This window comes from Bactrocera neohumeralis, chromosome 2, assembly GCF_024586455.1.
Source record: "Bactrocera neohumeralis isolate Rockhampton chromosome 2, APGP_CSIRO_Bneo_wtdbg2-racon-allhic-juicebox.fasta_v2, whole genome shotgun sequence".
Lineage (NCBI taxonomy): Eukaryota > Metazoa > Arthropoda > Insecta > Diptera > Tephritidae > Bactrocera > Bactrocera neohumeralis.
In genome coordinates, this window is record NC_065919.1 from 26,111,544 (window position 1) to 26,127,607 (window position 16,064).

General features: G+C 38.8%; 1 protein-coding gene across 5 annotated transcripts in view; it reads left to right on the forward strand.

Moving 5' to 3' along the window:
* LOC126751108 (histone-lysine N-methyltransferase, H3 lysine-79 specific) overlaps positions 1–16,064 on the forward strand; it is a 130,159-nt gene that overhangs the window by 102,833 nt on the left and 11,262 nt on the right. For 2 of the 5 annotated variants that reach the window (XM_050461071.1, XM_050461072.1), the window contains exons 2-5: positions 7,705–9,114; positions 9,945–10,528; positions 10,791–10,966; positions 11,601–16,040. In XM_050461071.1, the coding sequence (XP_050317028.1) occupies positions 8,836–9,114; positions 9,945–10,528; positions 10,791–10,966; positions 11,601–16,040 (5,479 nt within the window). In that variant the 5' untranslated portion in view covers positions 7,705–8,835. The remainder of the gene's footprint in view (positions 1–7,704; positions 9,115–9,944; positions 10,529–10,790; positions 10,967–11,600; positions 16,041–16,064) is intronic. The other 3 variants (XM_050461074.1, XM_050461075.1, XM_050461073.1) reach the window with 2 other exon arrangements.

Consider the following 16,064-nt stretch of genomic DNA (forward strand, 5'->3'; position numbering starts at 1 on the left):
TTCTTCTTGTGTTTTTTAATGTCTGTTTTATATATTTACTTCTGTATGTATATATATATGTGGAAGCTTACTTAATCACAAACCTATGTTAGAATTTGTTTACATACTTACATATTTTTTCGATAAAATGCGCAGATATTTAATACGATTTTTATAGGCCACAAGCCAAGTCTCCCGTAGACTACTAAAAGCTCAGACATACCTATATAAAAATGTGTTTCAATGCTATCAGATTGCGTGATAAATACGAGCGTGTGCGCGTTCAGTCTTACAGCGTTTAGAAAATCAATAACAACCCCTTGAAGCTTTCGCTGGTCTGGCAATGTCATGCAATGGCATCTCCACTGTCAACCCACATATAAATAATATATATGGCATATATTTGTATGTACATTTAATCATATATTAAAGACCCACGAGGGTTAAATTAACAGCGAACATTTCTCTAAGCTTGTATTCAAGCTGTGTCTAAATATTTCTACTGGAAAAAGCTTCACAAAAACGTATTTTGCCGAAATGCATATTGACATATGTACATATTATATTATACATATGTACATATGTATATAAAATGACTGAAGCTTATATTTCTCTTTTAGATAAATTAGTAAGACTCGCTTGAGCTGTCGCTTAAAACACGCTGTTTCACTAATTCTCTGTCTCATCGCTATGCTCGGCACGCTCGCTTTGCGGCATTTCATGGTGTTGGAAATTTAAAAGGAAGTTTGCCCTGGTTTTGGCTAAAGAATTCAATATCTTATTTATAACAGACTATATTAGTGGAAACTTAGATAGAATAATAATTCATAAGATATTTTATCTAGGAAATTCATTAAATGCTGGATCTGCGTTACTTTTGCAGAACAAAATTAATGTCGAAATTGAATTTCTTTTCATTATGTTTATGCACTTTGAGTTATGTTGCACAGTTTATATAGTGTTTTGTACTTTGTTATTTTTGAAGGATATTATAGCAACCTTAAGGGGGTACTCTCATGTGAACGCATACATTTTACCACTTTTTAGGAAATTTTTTTTTTTGCGACAACAAAATTCAATCATTTTAATTTTTTAATATATTTTTATTTGTGTTTTGAAATGTATAAAAAATTTTTTTTCCTTTTTTACATTTTTTTAATATATTTTTTTTTTTTTTAATCAAAGTAGTCCCCAACAAAAAAAAAAAAAAACAGTTCACTGGTCATGGTGATAGCGGCTGTTCATGTTGTCTGAAATAAAAAAAATCCAATGGATTATTATTCAGTAGTTCTGCGGCTATCGTCCCTACCAAATATAATCAATTTCATTAAAAAAAAATGTCGAACTTCAAAAAAAAGTCACGAAAATCTTGTTTTTTTTCGTTAAAAATCGTTTAAAAAAATATGAAAATATTTTCGAAAATAAACAATTCTGGTAGGGACGATAACTATAAATGAGTAGAAGAACATATGTAAATTTTAAAGCAATCGGTTGAATACTTTTTTTTTTTAGGACCATGACAGTTTCAGAAAATGTTGATTCGAGAAAAATGCGTTTAAAGTTTCAAGAGCTGCAGACTTGTCATGGCGCCTGGTAGACAATCGCTTACGACACGTCGGCGACTATGAGCTGTAACTTATCAAATACTATGAATTTCGGTCTGAATTTTTCACAGCATGTTTTCAATAGGTTTTACTGTCAAAATAAAAAAAAATCGTTTTTTCGAAGTGATTACATGAGAATACCCCCTTAACGGTCGGCATCAATAAAAAATAAACCTTAAAACGTTGCCTAAAATTAGGCGCATCGCTTAATAATAATATCTAGATTACATTTTAGCAAAGTCAAAAACCTATTATGGTTTTATGAAAACTTTTCTAGTATGTTCCTAAGATATATGTAAGTAAAAATTGTGGGATTTTCTTTTTCTTTGTTTACTGCGGACACATTTAAAAATATAAATTTTAAGAATCGCCCGTTCCCCATGTAACGATTTTGTTAAAGACTATTAAAAGCACGATAAATAAATAACTAAATACTCTACAGACATTAAATTTTACACCCGGGACCCTAGAGGCCTTTATAACAGACGAGGTCAAAATAAGACGATGGTGAAAACCCAAAAAACCATATTTGGTAGGTAATACTATCCTGACATTCTTACATTACAGTGTTTAAACGAGCGAAATCGGACTACAGTCACACTTACTTCCCGTACAACAAAATTTTAAATTCCATCCGTTCTTTCACTTTCTAGTATACAAATCAAGCGCCAAACAATGTATCCGTTTAAACTTTCCACTAATAGTGCCTTTGAGGTGTGCCCCCTTATGACCAAAAATTGCCCAAGTCGGTTCAAAAGTATTCAAGCTCCCAGATACCGGTTATGTGAATTCCAGTACCTATTGCGAACTCCTTACCGAAAATATGAGCCAACCGTGCGGTTACACTATTGCAATTCGAAAATAAATTTCCCGTCTTTGATCCCTGAAAGTTGCGAGTGTAAAAGTGTTCGGTTACACTCGAACTTAGCTCTTCCTTACACGTTCACTATTCCTTTACATTTGTTTACTTCTTCTGCTTAAAGTGGAATTGAATGGCTTTCACTTTTGCTTTTCACATTACTTTACTTTCAAGCATTATGCTTTCCACGTCAATAAGAAAATTAATTATAGCCCATAATTAGGCGTTTTGTTAAATAATAATATATTAGCGAAGTTGTTTATGAAATGTAAAAATTAATTTATAACGAATATTTTTAACTTTTTAAAGGTATTTGACTTTCATTTGAATAGCATTCGTACTGTTATGTACTGTGCTTTTTAATTTGTGCTCAATTCTTAATTAAATTTTTAAGTGCTTGAATAATTAATGTTTATATTATATAATATATATAATTATCTTTAAAACAAAGGAAGGAAACGAATTAATTAATTAATTAAACCATTAATTAAATTATAAAATCTAACAGTAATGCCTGCTAACTGTATTTAAAGATAAAAAAATGGATTTTGAAGACTTTTCGAAAAAATTTTATAGAGTAATTAAGCACTGGTATTGAAAAATATTTCTAATATACAGCTGTTGACAGCTAATTAGAAACGCTCCCTTTTTTGTAGGTGGCTGATGAGTAGGATGATAAAAATTTTTAATATACCGTTATTTATGTTCCTAAAAGTCTTGCATTGTTTGTGTTACCATATTCACAATTAAATTCACTCTATAATTGTGAAGTTAAAATTCTTTTATTTTTTTCCCAAATAGTAAAAGCAGTATTATTAGTAAAGTGAAAGGGTTAAGCAACAAAATACTAACTGAAAGTAAGCAAATTTTTTTAATAGCAGTATTTTTTGCTGATAAAAAATTTTCGTTTCTAATTAGTTGTCGCACTCAAATCGTTGATTCCACACATTTTTGTTAAAATCTTAAAAAAAAACAAGAAAAAACGTTAACTTCGGTTGCACCGAAACTAAATACCCTTCACAGTTGCATTTCTGTTAGTAACTATGTGTTCAGTTTGTATGGCAGCTATATGCTATAGTAATCCGATCTGAACATTTTTTTCGGAGATTACATTGTTGCCTTAGAAAATAGTCCATACCAAATTTCGTGAATATATCTTGTCAAATGTGAAAGTTATCCATACAAGCATTTGATTCCGATCGTTCAGTTTGTATGGCAGCTATATGTTATAGTGGTCCGATATCGGCCGTTCCGACAAATGAGCAGCTTCTTGAAGAGAAAATGACGTTTGCAAAATTTCAAAACGATATCTTAAAAACTGAGGGACTAGTTCGTATATATACAGACAGACAGACAGACGGACAGACAGACGGACATGGCTAAATCGACTCAGCTCGACATACTGATCATTTATATATATACTTTATAGGGTCTCCGACGATTCCTTCTGGGTGTTACAAACTTCGTGACAAACTTAATATACCCTGTTCAGGGTATAAAAAAAGAATTTTTAATTAAAATGTTTACTATTAGAGTTTAAGTTTAACGTAAGTTTCAATAAAATGTGTGGAAAAACGGTAAAAATAAGTGATTTATTCGAAAATAATTTCATTTACTTCAAAATAAGTCGCGTTTCTAATTAGCTGTCAACCGCTGTACATATTTGCTGTTTTAAAGCATTTTTGTAAGTTCTTTAAAGTATTTTCAGTGATAATACACAATGCAAAACGTACTTTGCCCTAGCTATGCCATTAAAATTATTATCGAATTTAAACGCTTCGGAATTCGGCAGCAACGGCATCCCAATAATGACATTAGATTTGTTATATTAATATACTCGCTTAAATACATATGTACATAAATACATACTTATGTATCATATATGAAGAATCAAAATTATAATGTTTTCCGTTGGCTTTGCAACCCAGGTATTTGATAGTTCGGTCTGTTTGCTATGCATTTCGTGTATACTGATGTAATCAAACTTCCAAATACATACATGTGTATGTACTCATGCAGTTAGGATGCATATGGGACATATGTATATACCTTTGGTCATACAAATATACATAGCAAAACGCAGTTATGCAAATTTAACGCAATCTATGTACTTTGCTATGCATGTGTGTGTATGTATTTATAACTAATGATGCTGCATCAATCAATAGAAATGCCATACATATTTATAAGCGCATAACAAATATACACATGCTATGTATAAGTATGTGTGCAGTCATGAGTCAGTTTTTGGTGATGCATATGTATGTAAGTACATATATTATTTTGTGAATTTCTAAGTGTTGGCGCATTGCTCCCAATCAATTGCTCTCTATGGGCCAAATTATGTACCTTAATGCATATATACAGTTAGTGTACATATGTACATATGTATGCATGTAAGCTCTCAATGTTGCTTCGCATATTTTCCATTTTCATTTCCAAAAATTTTCCACCACAACAATCATTTGTGTGCGTTCGAAATGGCTTATGTAAGCTTATGTGAGTGTGTGTGTGCGTACATTGTCCTGGTCTGGTCTGGTCTGGGCTCGCAGCAGTAATTCAGAGGATTTTGCTTGACATTTGTGCTCGGTCACTCATTTATTTCCATTCGTTTATTGCTAATTTATTTGTCTCATGTCTGGCGGCCCACACGCATAAATATAAATACATTTGAATGCTGTGTGTTTGAGGTCCTCGAGTAATGCGTAATTATTCGAAATTGAGTAAATTAAATGTTTCGTGCGAGTTTAATGAAATTTAAATTTGCTGATAGTAGTTTAAATTTTGAAGAGTTCTTATGTGTGTTGATTAAATTGCACTTTTTTCGAGCTTTCGTTGCTCAATATTTTAAACTTACCTTTTGAGGCAAGATATTTTTGTAGTGAATTTTTTAACCAATGATATACATATATGTATATTCACTTTATATCGCTTCTTGAGCTTCTCGGGGCTCCTCTCGGTGACCACTATATCACTGAACTGGATCCTCTAAAATTAAAAAAAAAAACAGATTTCATTAAAGTAATGTCAAATCTAATTAAACAAATTGGAGGGATAAGCAAAATAAAATTTTTTTGACAATATGACGGTTTCTAAAAAAAATCGTTTTTCGACATAAATTTCGGACTTAAATTGCATAAAAAAAATACCAATTGATTAAAAAAATTTTATATTAGTTACTAAATTTATATATTTCAGAAGCTCATGTTGAAATTTGAGTTAATCGGTTTGATTAATCGGTTTAGCCGTTTTCGAGTACTGTTGGTCACCGACTTGAAAACACCATTTTGAGAAAAACGCGTTTTCAAATTTGCGTATAACTTCGAAAATATTCACCGGAACGATATGAAAATTTCTGTGCGTATTCTTAAATGTACATATGCACATCAAGAAAATAAAATTAAAAAAAAAATCGATTTTTTGAAAACTGTATAAAATCCCTTAAGAGTTGGTGATGAAATTATCTTAAAATATACTTTTTTTAATGAAAATAATTTTTGAATTTTTATGAATTTAAAATTTTATAAGAATACATAGTATATGTACCTATGTACATACATATGTACATATGTATAATATTAGCGCTTAGTACTTTTTCTGCGTCGAAGTTAAATTTTATGCATAATAACTGATATTTTTCAAACAAAATATTTTTTATTTATTTTTTTTTTTTTTTTTTTTTTTTTAATTTATTTTTTTATTTTATTTTATTTAAAAACTATTGTTCTCTTTTATATTTCTCTTCTTTGGTTTCTATTTTTATTAGACTATTTTTTTTAGATGTTATTCAATTTTTTATATTTTTTATTTCGTTTTTTACATAAATAATACATATACTATATTTTTTTTTTTTATTAAGTAATTTTGTGCAATTTGTATATACTCGTATGTATATTTTTTATTGAAAATATAAATTTTACCACATTTTTCTTATCTCACACTTGTATATGTCCTTTCATCATACTTGCATTAGCTTCTCTGCGCTTGTTATTCTGTCTTCATATCTCAGTATTTATTCATATAAAATATTTTATTCATATTACTACCTTTCATAAATCACATCCAGACATATGAAAACATGCATATATTTCCTAAAAATTATTTTATACCTTATTTATTTATGTTCACCCTTTCTGTTTCTTTCTTTTACAGACTACTTTGCAATTACTCGTACTTCTCGTAAAAACGCATTAAAAATATTGCAAATGAATGAAATGAAGATGAAAAACAGTTGAAATCAATTCCGCATAACTCGATCATATTGTGCTAAATAAATTTGAATGTGCAGAAAAAATTGTTGCAAATTCACCTACACATACACACGCATGCCAAACAGCGCCAGAAAGAATTGTTAATTGCGTTAAAATTAATAAAAATAAATTAATTTAAAAAAAGTAGAAATTTTCGTGTTTCGTTAAAGTAACAAACAGGACTTGTTTATTAAAGCAGCGCTGTTGCTTCATTTGCCGCCAAAGTCAAATCGTCATCATCAGCATTCAAGCTCATCAATATCCTCCGAACGAACGACCAATATTACTACACACTTACTGATAATCACCAAAATTTAGTTGAAGAGAAGGATGGAAAGAGTGAGCGCGTGTTAGCTTGAGAAAAGCGAGCGAGTAACAGTCTTGACCTTGTATTGTTAAGCGGCAAACAAACAGAGAACTAAGCAAATTATGATCTACAGCTAATAAAGATATCTTGAAAACTTTTTCCCTTTAAAAATATAAAAATAGCGGTCGATAAAAGCTCCTATTTGGTCACAATATTACTGATCTTCGCAGCTTAACTTCTATCTAAAAATAAAAACAGTACTAGTTCTCTTGCAGACCAATAAAACTTGAATAATACACTTTCTTTGTCTATTAGCTTATTCAAATACGTAGATTTCCAACAACAAATGAATTAAAAAAGTAATGTTTGAAGTTTTTGGCGAGAGATATGCCACTTTCCAAAATTATGTAAACACCGAAATTAAGGCCTTGCGCGCTTTCCATACTTGTGCCTGCTAAATTAGAATTTAGACTTATTAAAAAATTATTTTTATACTCGCCTTAGCGCTGGGAATCATGCCACACACGATCGCTCCTCTTTCATCTAACTCCAAACAGCTTACATAGCTTAATGACTGCTGTTGTTGTTGTTACGACGCTGCAACAGAAATTTTCATAAACTATTTTCCATCTTTTTTTATTTTTATTTTTTGTTGTTGTAAGCATATAACCTCTAAATGTGTGTTTTACTTTTTACTCTCATTAGCATTAGCCAGCGAAGCAGATCCCCAATATCACCACCACCAATCACTCGATTCCATATAATAGTAAAGAACACCTGTACACACACACACACATATACATACATATACGCATAATTGAGTTAACACACCAAAAATTGAAGAAATAATACACGTACATACATACAAAAACAATTATATCGTAAGGAAAATGAAATGAAGTGAAAACAAAAAAAATTAGTTTTAAAAGTGTAATAAGTAAAAAGTTAGAAAAAAGTACAAATTACAACGATAAGATCATCAAAACAACAACAATATAAGAAATCAGCACATTACACCGTAGAGCGTGTCACAAGCGTTCGTCAGCGATCGGTGCTCATATGATCAGCAACGAAAACATCCGAGCTGAGGTTCAACAGTACAGCCTTGTGAGAGCAAAAGAGAGCGTGTGAGCGCCATTTCCACCAGTCCAACGCGAGCGTGTATGCGCAAACGCTGAAACACCACCACCCACCAAAACACACCACAACTTCGTCTGGCCCTGAGCACTTTCCGAGCACATCTATGCGCACGCTACCAACTGAATCCTCTGCGCAATAGTTAACCTGCAGCCGAGACACTGCGTTACCCTGTTCCTCGTCAGGTGCATCTTAGCGCTGTGTGCCGCTTTACAACAACAACAATCATAACTGGAGCGCTTTGCTTTTTGTCGCCACGCTGTGTGCTCGCCGACAACATTATTGCCTTCTTGGTGGTGTTGGTGGCGGTGTGCCGTCGGTATTGTCGTTGGTGTTGATTGTCGTAGACGGTGCAGGTATTGGCAAGTTGGCAGGCAGTTCACAACGTGAGTGGTTAATTGAGGACAGGCACCGTAGACTGACACGCGCCCATCGCTGTACCAACGCACCCGTACGCCCGCACGCCCAATAGTCCAACAGCCCGCTCGTACAACTCTCACACACATACACTCTCATCTAAAACGCATTGTAACGTAATCAATATAATATAAAATAGAAAACAAAATTAACCGTAAAAAGCATCAAAATCATCATAACAACAACCATAACAATTACTGCCCATTGGCTGCCTAGCTGATTGGCTGGCTGTGCGACGGCCGCCAACGACTACAACATTGCAGCGCTCGAAAGAAACGCAATATGGCAACACCGCAAGTCAAGGATTTGGTGTTGCGTTCTCCTGCTGGCTCCTCCGAAGTCATCACCTTCGCTTGGCCCCTACAAGTTGGCAGCGGCCAGGACAAGCACGACAATGGCATCGATATTATCGACACGATCAAATTCGTGTGCGAAGAATTGCCGAGCATCTCATCCGCATTCGAAGAGATTAATCTCAATCAAATTGACACTGCCTGCTACAAGACTATGACAAATCTTGTCGATCGATTCAACAAGGCTGTTGACAGTATTGTTGCATTGGTGAGTAGTGCAAACATTTACATACGTATTTATGGTTCATATAGTGTTTACAACATACAAGTATATTGAATTAGAACGCTCTTCTCGTCAAAACTTAGGTTAGACTCGTTATATCTGCTATATATAACTTCCTATTTTTATATAATGTTTGAGTTTGTTCATTGGAATCGAATAACGAGGAGAATAAATACAAAAGATATAGTACTTACAGTTAGTAAGTCAGAAGTCGTAAAATGTTAGGTTAAGTACCACCATCCGGAATAACTATTACAGCTGCCTTAGCTTGAGACTTATATAAGAACTCAGTGTCATATTTGTATTTTATAACTTTTACGATTAGCCTTATACCGAGAAATTCTCAAATAGAACTTTTTTCACTTCATTTGGGAGGTTTTTGAAAATAAAATTGGTTAGGTCCGAATTTTTTCTGAATATTTTTTTGCTTAACAATCTAAATACTTTATAATATAAAATGTAATCACTCCCAAACTCGATATAAAAAGTCGTTTACTCTCTAAGATAAATAGGTTACCAAGTTAGACTCTTTCAAATAATCTTTTATATTTGCTATAAATATTTGATACTAAAATACATTTACATAGTTTATATTTAAAAGGTAGGTTAAATCCGATTTTGTAGTTTTTAGATAGTTCTACAATTACCAAAGTAGCATTTTCCCGTTATTTATAAACTAATGGTTGTAAAAATATTATATGTTTGCTCTCAGTAAAATAAAAAAAGTAAGGTCCGCTTGTTTATAGCAGTTTAATACTTACTCTGAAACTAAAACTAATACTTTATCTATCTATTTCCCTCTTTCTGCTACATAGGAAAAAGGAACTTCACTGCCCGCTGAGCGTCTTAATAAATTCGCTCATCCCAGCTTACTCAGACATATACTGCAATTAGTTTATAATGCTGCCGTACTCGATCCGGATAAACTCAACAATTACGAACCATTCTCGCCCGAAGTCTATGGCGAAACCTCATACGAACTCGTCCAACAGATGATCAAGCATGTGAATGTGACAAACGATGACACATTCATTGATCTCGGCTCCGGTGTGGGCCAGGTGGTATTACAAATGGCTGGCTCATTTCCGCTCAAAGCATGCGTGGGCATTGAAAAAGCCGATACGCCCGCACGTTATGCCGAACGTATGGATATGTTTTTTCGTCAATTTATGGCGTGGTTCGGCAAACGCTATTGCGATTACAAGTTGATAAAAGGCGATTTTTTGGTCGATGAACATCGCGAGAAAATTACTTCATCGTCGTTGGTGTTCGTAAATAACTTCGCATTTGGTCCGAATGTGGATCATCAGTTGAAGGAACGTTTCGCCGATTTACGTGACGGTGCACGCATTGTGTCTTCGAAATCGTTTTGTCCGCTGAATTTCCGCATTACCGATAGGTAAGTGTTAAAACTCGTTTGTTAGTTTATAAATAAAAGCTTTTGGGTGTTTTAAAGTAAGAGGTTAAAGCTCAAGAAGTAGCAATAATTTTTAAGCTTTAGCACTAGTTCTTAGAGGTCATTGATCTGTTGTACATCAATTAGAGCAAAATGTTGTAGAAGAGCATTCAATTGCGTCGTGTTCTTGAAAATAATGTTCTTTTATCAATACGACTCAATACAACTCTAATTGTTAATTTTTCTTTGTTCTTTATATTCACAGAAACCTCAGCGACATCGGCACCATAATGCATGTGAGCGAAATACCACCACTAAAGGGTTCGGTCTCGTGGACCTGTAAACCAGTATCGTACTATTTGCATACGATCGATCGTACGATATTGGAGCGTTATTTTCAACGCTTAAAAACTCAAAAAGGTGCTGAAAACGATCATGTCGGTAAGTAAAAATAACGCCATAATTATGAAAAATCCAACAGAGTGGTTGCCTCAATGGTTAATACTACTGTCGGAACAAGTACGAGCAAGCGATAAGGGAGTAAACGAAATCGAATTAACCAAAATAAAATATAAATTAACTAAAAACGAAAAGATTTAGTTGGAAAACGTCTAAAATAATAATAAAATAAAAGCGTAGAAAGAAATAATTTTACGAAAATGTTTATAAAAATAAAAACGAAAAATATGTTTAATACCAAAAGTACACCACACACCAATCAATTGTGCAGAAAAGAAAGTACACAAGCATATCTGCGAGTATGCACACGGGACACTCAGCAAATTCACGCAACACTCACGAGACCAAACTAATTCTTTGCATTCGAAATTCATGAAAAATCCATCCACTCATTTTTGCTATTTTTCTCAAGACATTTTGGTAATGTTTTTTATTTTAATTCTATTTTTTGTTATCTTTTTTTTACTCCTTCTTGCGCGCCTTCAAACGTAACTTTTTTTCGATGTCGTGTACATTTTTCGTATTGATATTTATGTCCGCTTTCGCCTGCCATCGACGCCATGCTGAAATCCTTTACTAATTGCAATTCCGTTTCTCTTTGCTCTTTTCTTTAAAGGCTCCACACGCACCACACGCGATCGTGCCAAACGTGAGGCGCATAATCACGCGCTCAATAATCACCACAACCATCATCATCATAACAACAACAACAACAGCAACAGCAACAGTAATACGCACTCAAACTCCTCCGCCGCCAATTCGTCGTCCACGAATACAACCCACAACAACAGCAGCAGCAGCAACAGCACGCAACGCACCAATTCGCCGGCGGCGCATGTCAGTAACAACAGCAGTCACGCGCAACAGTCGAACGCAACGGCAACAACGACGACGTCGTCGGCTGCAACGTCCAAGACTACGAGAAATCAACAACATCAACAACAACAACGTGAACAGCAGCAAGCACAACGCAACAACTTGGACATGGACACATCGACAGAGAGCGAAGCTGAAGGCGACGTGGCAAATGGCAGCGCAACCGGTGGCACCGCCAACGGACCGACCACACGCAAAATCTGGTCCGACTGGTGCAGCAGCTCGAAGGGCAAGTCGTCGCAATCCGACGATGAGGAGAATAATAATAACTTTAGAAATACCGTCACGGCGACGGCGCGTAATGCACGCACCGTTCCACAGAAAAAGCGCAAAAAGCTTACGCGCAAGGCGGCAATTGCCAGCAAGAGCGCAGCTGCAGCGGCAGCGCAACGAGAAGCGGCAGCTGCTGCACGTGAGGCGGCAGCGCAAGAGGCCGCAATGGCAGCCGCTGCGGCGAACAGCAAAGACTCCTCGTCGAAGGAGGATGGTGGCGCTGGTAGTGGTGGTGGCGGGGCACGCGGTCGCAAAGGCCGCATGAAGAAGGGTGCACGCGGACGCAAATCTTTAAAGATCGCTGGTTTGGATGTGCTGCACAAGCAGACGCTGTTGAGTACGTCGCACGAGGTGTTGAGCAAAAAATTGCCAGCGGCGCCAGGCTGTGTGGATCAACAGCTGACGTCACTGCTCACGCGCAATATGACACATACGGAGCTGGAAATTCCGGAGGCGCCCCAGGATACACCTTACGCGCTACAAATTTTATTGGATGTCTTCCGTACGCAATACATGGCTATGATCGAGCAGATGAAGGCGAAATCGTTTGTGCCAAACATTAAGCGTCAAATACAATTAGAACAGGAGCGCAAACAACGCATTAAGAATCGCGCCAGTCAGCTGGACAAGCAGATCAAGGTGCTGATCGATGACAGCGTAATGTTGCTGAAGGCGCGCATGAATGAGTTGGGCATCAATGTCACCTCTCCCAATGATCTGATCACAAAGGCTAAAGAGATTGTCGGTCGACATAAGGAGTTGCAAGGTATAGCAAAGAAAATCCAATCGCAAGTGACGACCTGTGAATTGGAGCAGAAACGTTTGTTGAAGAAGCACCTACAGCATTTACCGGAATATCAGAAGACTTGTGGCACTAATGGACGCACCAAGGTTGAGCTGCCGAATGGCGGCAACGCAATTGACCTGAGCGAAACTGCTGCGCACGAATTGGTGCTGAAGGAGATCGCCAATACATTGGCGCAACGTAAAAAGTTATACGCGCAAGTGTCAAGTATTGAGAAAGAGGCGGCGCTCTTGGAGAAAGCAGCCGAAGAGCGGCGCACAGCAGCAGCGCTACTTGCGCAGGGCACCAATATGACATTAGCTAACACAGCAGCAGTATCAAATAGTGCGCCAACAATGATGCCCGCCACGCTGATATCGGCAGGTGCAAGCGGCGTCACACAACCGCTGCAGTTGACGACGACAAGTGGCGCGTCGGCAGGCAGTAGTGCAGTATCGAGTAGTGCACCCACAACGCCAAGTAAATCCGCGACAAACGCGACATCAAAAACACCGCGTCGTAGTCGCGATCATCGTACGCGTTCGCAGGAGTGGCCTGATGTACCGGACGTAGGCAAAATAGAGGAAAGTAATCCAGAAGTGTTAGCACAAAAGATACTGGAGACAGGGCGTCAAATCGAAGCGGGTAAATTTTCAGCCGCGACTGGCACAGGAAATGCATACACCAACGCTATGGCCAGTGCTGGCGTTGCCAGTGGCAAGCAACTGGCCTTGCCGACAACAGCGCACCACCAGCATCTCAACAATAACAATATAGCGCAATATCATGATGAGGTTCTGACGACACCGTCAAAGAAGAAACAGCATGCGCGCAGTTCGAGCAACGAACACCTACCGTCGGTGTCTATTTATGTGGCCGACAGTAACCTGATGCCGGCGCCTACAGCAGCCAATAAGCAGCAGCCGCAACAGCAATCCTCTCCCGTAAATGGTAACGGATTGCGTGGTGTTGCCGGCTTACTGCCGAAATGCGAGTTGCCTGGCGCGCGTAAGTCGTCAATGTCCGCCGCTGCTTCCGGTGGCATACAGGAATCACCTAAAGTGGCCAACTTCGAAGATCGCCTTAAGAGTATCATCACCTCTGCGTTGAATGAGGATCAAGAACATCGCAAAGCTGCCGCGCATCATATGCCCGGCTCATCAGCCGGCCATGACTTGAGCCTTCACTCATCAACACAGTCGTTAGTGTCGCAACAACCGGGTTCGCATCAATCATCGCCGGCGCCAAAACGCAGTAAACACACTGCGTCAGCGTCTTCTATGAACAACATAAATCAGCAGGCACACCCACACCAGCAAATGCAAATGCATCACCAACAACACCCACATCATAATCATTTGCCGCCGCTACCACCACAGGCCATGCCGCCAAACAATCTGAGCAACCTCATTACCGTTGCCACTCAGGGCCCAACACATTTAAATGCTACCACCACCATATCACCAATAACACCACCGCCGTCCATTGGCAACAGCCAATATGGCAGCAGCGGTGTTGGCGCCGGAAAATATGGTGGCGGCAAGCAACAGTCTTCCGCTGCGACTGGCAGCCATAAAGGCAGCGCTGCCAAGTACCAGCAACAACAGAATAATGCGCACTTACAGCAGCAGCAACAACAACAACACATGACACACTTACAACAACAACACCAGCAACAACAACACGCACACTTCGGCTCGGCCGCGGGTGCTGGCACTTCACCAGCCGATCTGGCCTTCCATCATCGCCGCCGCAGCTCTGTAAGCGCAGCCAGTTTCGAACATTACGCTGCACAGCAGCAACAACAACATCAGCAAGCAATGATGATGGCTGCCGCAGCAGCTGCAGCGGGCAGCGCGTCATCACAACACCTCGCCAGCGCCAATCACCAACATCTAATGCCACCGCTCGAATTCAAAGCGCCCACCGTTACCGCAGAAAATCTCATATTGAATGCGTCGCAACGTTCCAACAGTCGCGAACAACTCGTCGAGGAAGTGGTGGTCGCACCACGTTCCAGTTCGGCCAACTCCGATTCGGCCATTATGTACTACCCACCGACACGCGATCGCCTAATGTCGCTAGAGCGCAGCAATAGCCGCGAATCCGCGGTCTCGCAACCGTTGCCGCCACATCATACGAACAGTGGCAGTGGCGGCAGTAGCGGCCAACAAATGTTGCCTCAACCCAGCCGGCCAAGCTCAAACTCATCACAGCCAGATTATACACAAGTTTCACCGGCAAAGATGGCGCTTCGTCGCCACCTCTCACAAGAAAAACTTAATCAACAAATGCCGCCTGCTGGCGCTATGTCCGGCTTGCCGCTATCCACAAAAACCATTGGCGATCTGGTGAATGGTGAAATCGAGCGTACGCTTGAAATATCGCATCAGAGCATTATAAATGCGGCGGTGAATATGAGCACAGTTGGTGCCCCACCGCCAATTACCGGCGCCACTAACGTCGGTGCCAACAATTACATGGACCGCGCCGCGCACGATCGTTTGCTAATTAATCCGAATGCGCAACGTCCCGAGCGCGTGCACGTGCGTGTGTTCGATGAGCAAACGCCGCCCACACATGTGCAAGGCAACGCTGTCGACGTGTCGCCACGCACTATTGGCACTGGCAGTGGGCGAAAGTCGCCGTCGGCAACGCCAACGCAGTCCTCACACAATATGTCTTCGCTGGGACATGTCGCATATAATCACAAGACTGCGACTGGTGGCACAGCAACGGCAGTGCCTCCTAATGGTGGTCGCGTCAATAACAGTAGCGGTGGCTACAACCCCTCACTCTATCAGCAAATGACGATGGGTGGCAGCAGCAATGGTAGGGAAGCGACGACTGCCCGTCTTGCTGCTAGCGGTAATGTTGGCGGTGCAGTAAGCGGCTCGCGCAGTCGCGACTACCAGCCGGTTAGCTTACCACGCGCCGAAATGAAGGGCTGCATCGAGGCGTATTTCAATGATGAGCAACATCAGCAGCAGCAGCAGCACCAACAACACCAGCAGCAGCAACAACAGCATCACAATCATCAAACACACTCGCACAAGGCAAGCAGCAAGGAGCGCAACAATGGACGCGGGAATCGTTTGAACGGCAGCAATCCACCATTGGAGGGTGAGTGGGAATTATTAGGCACTT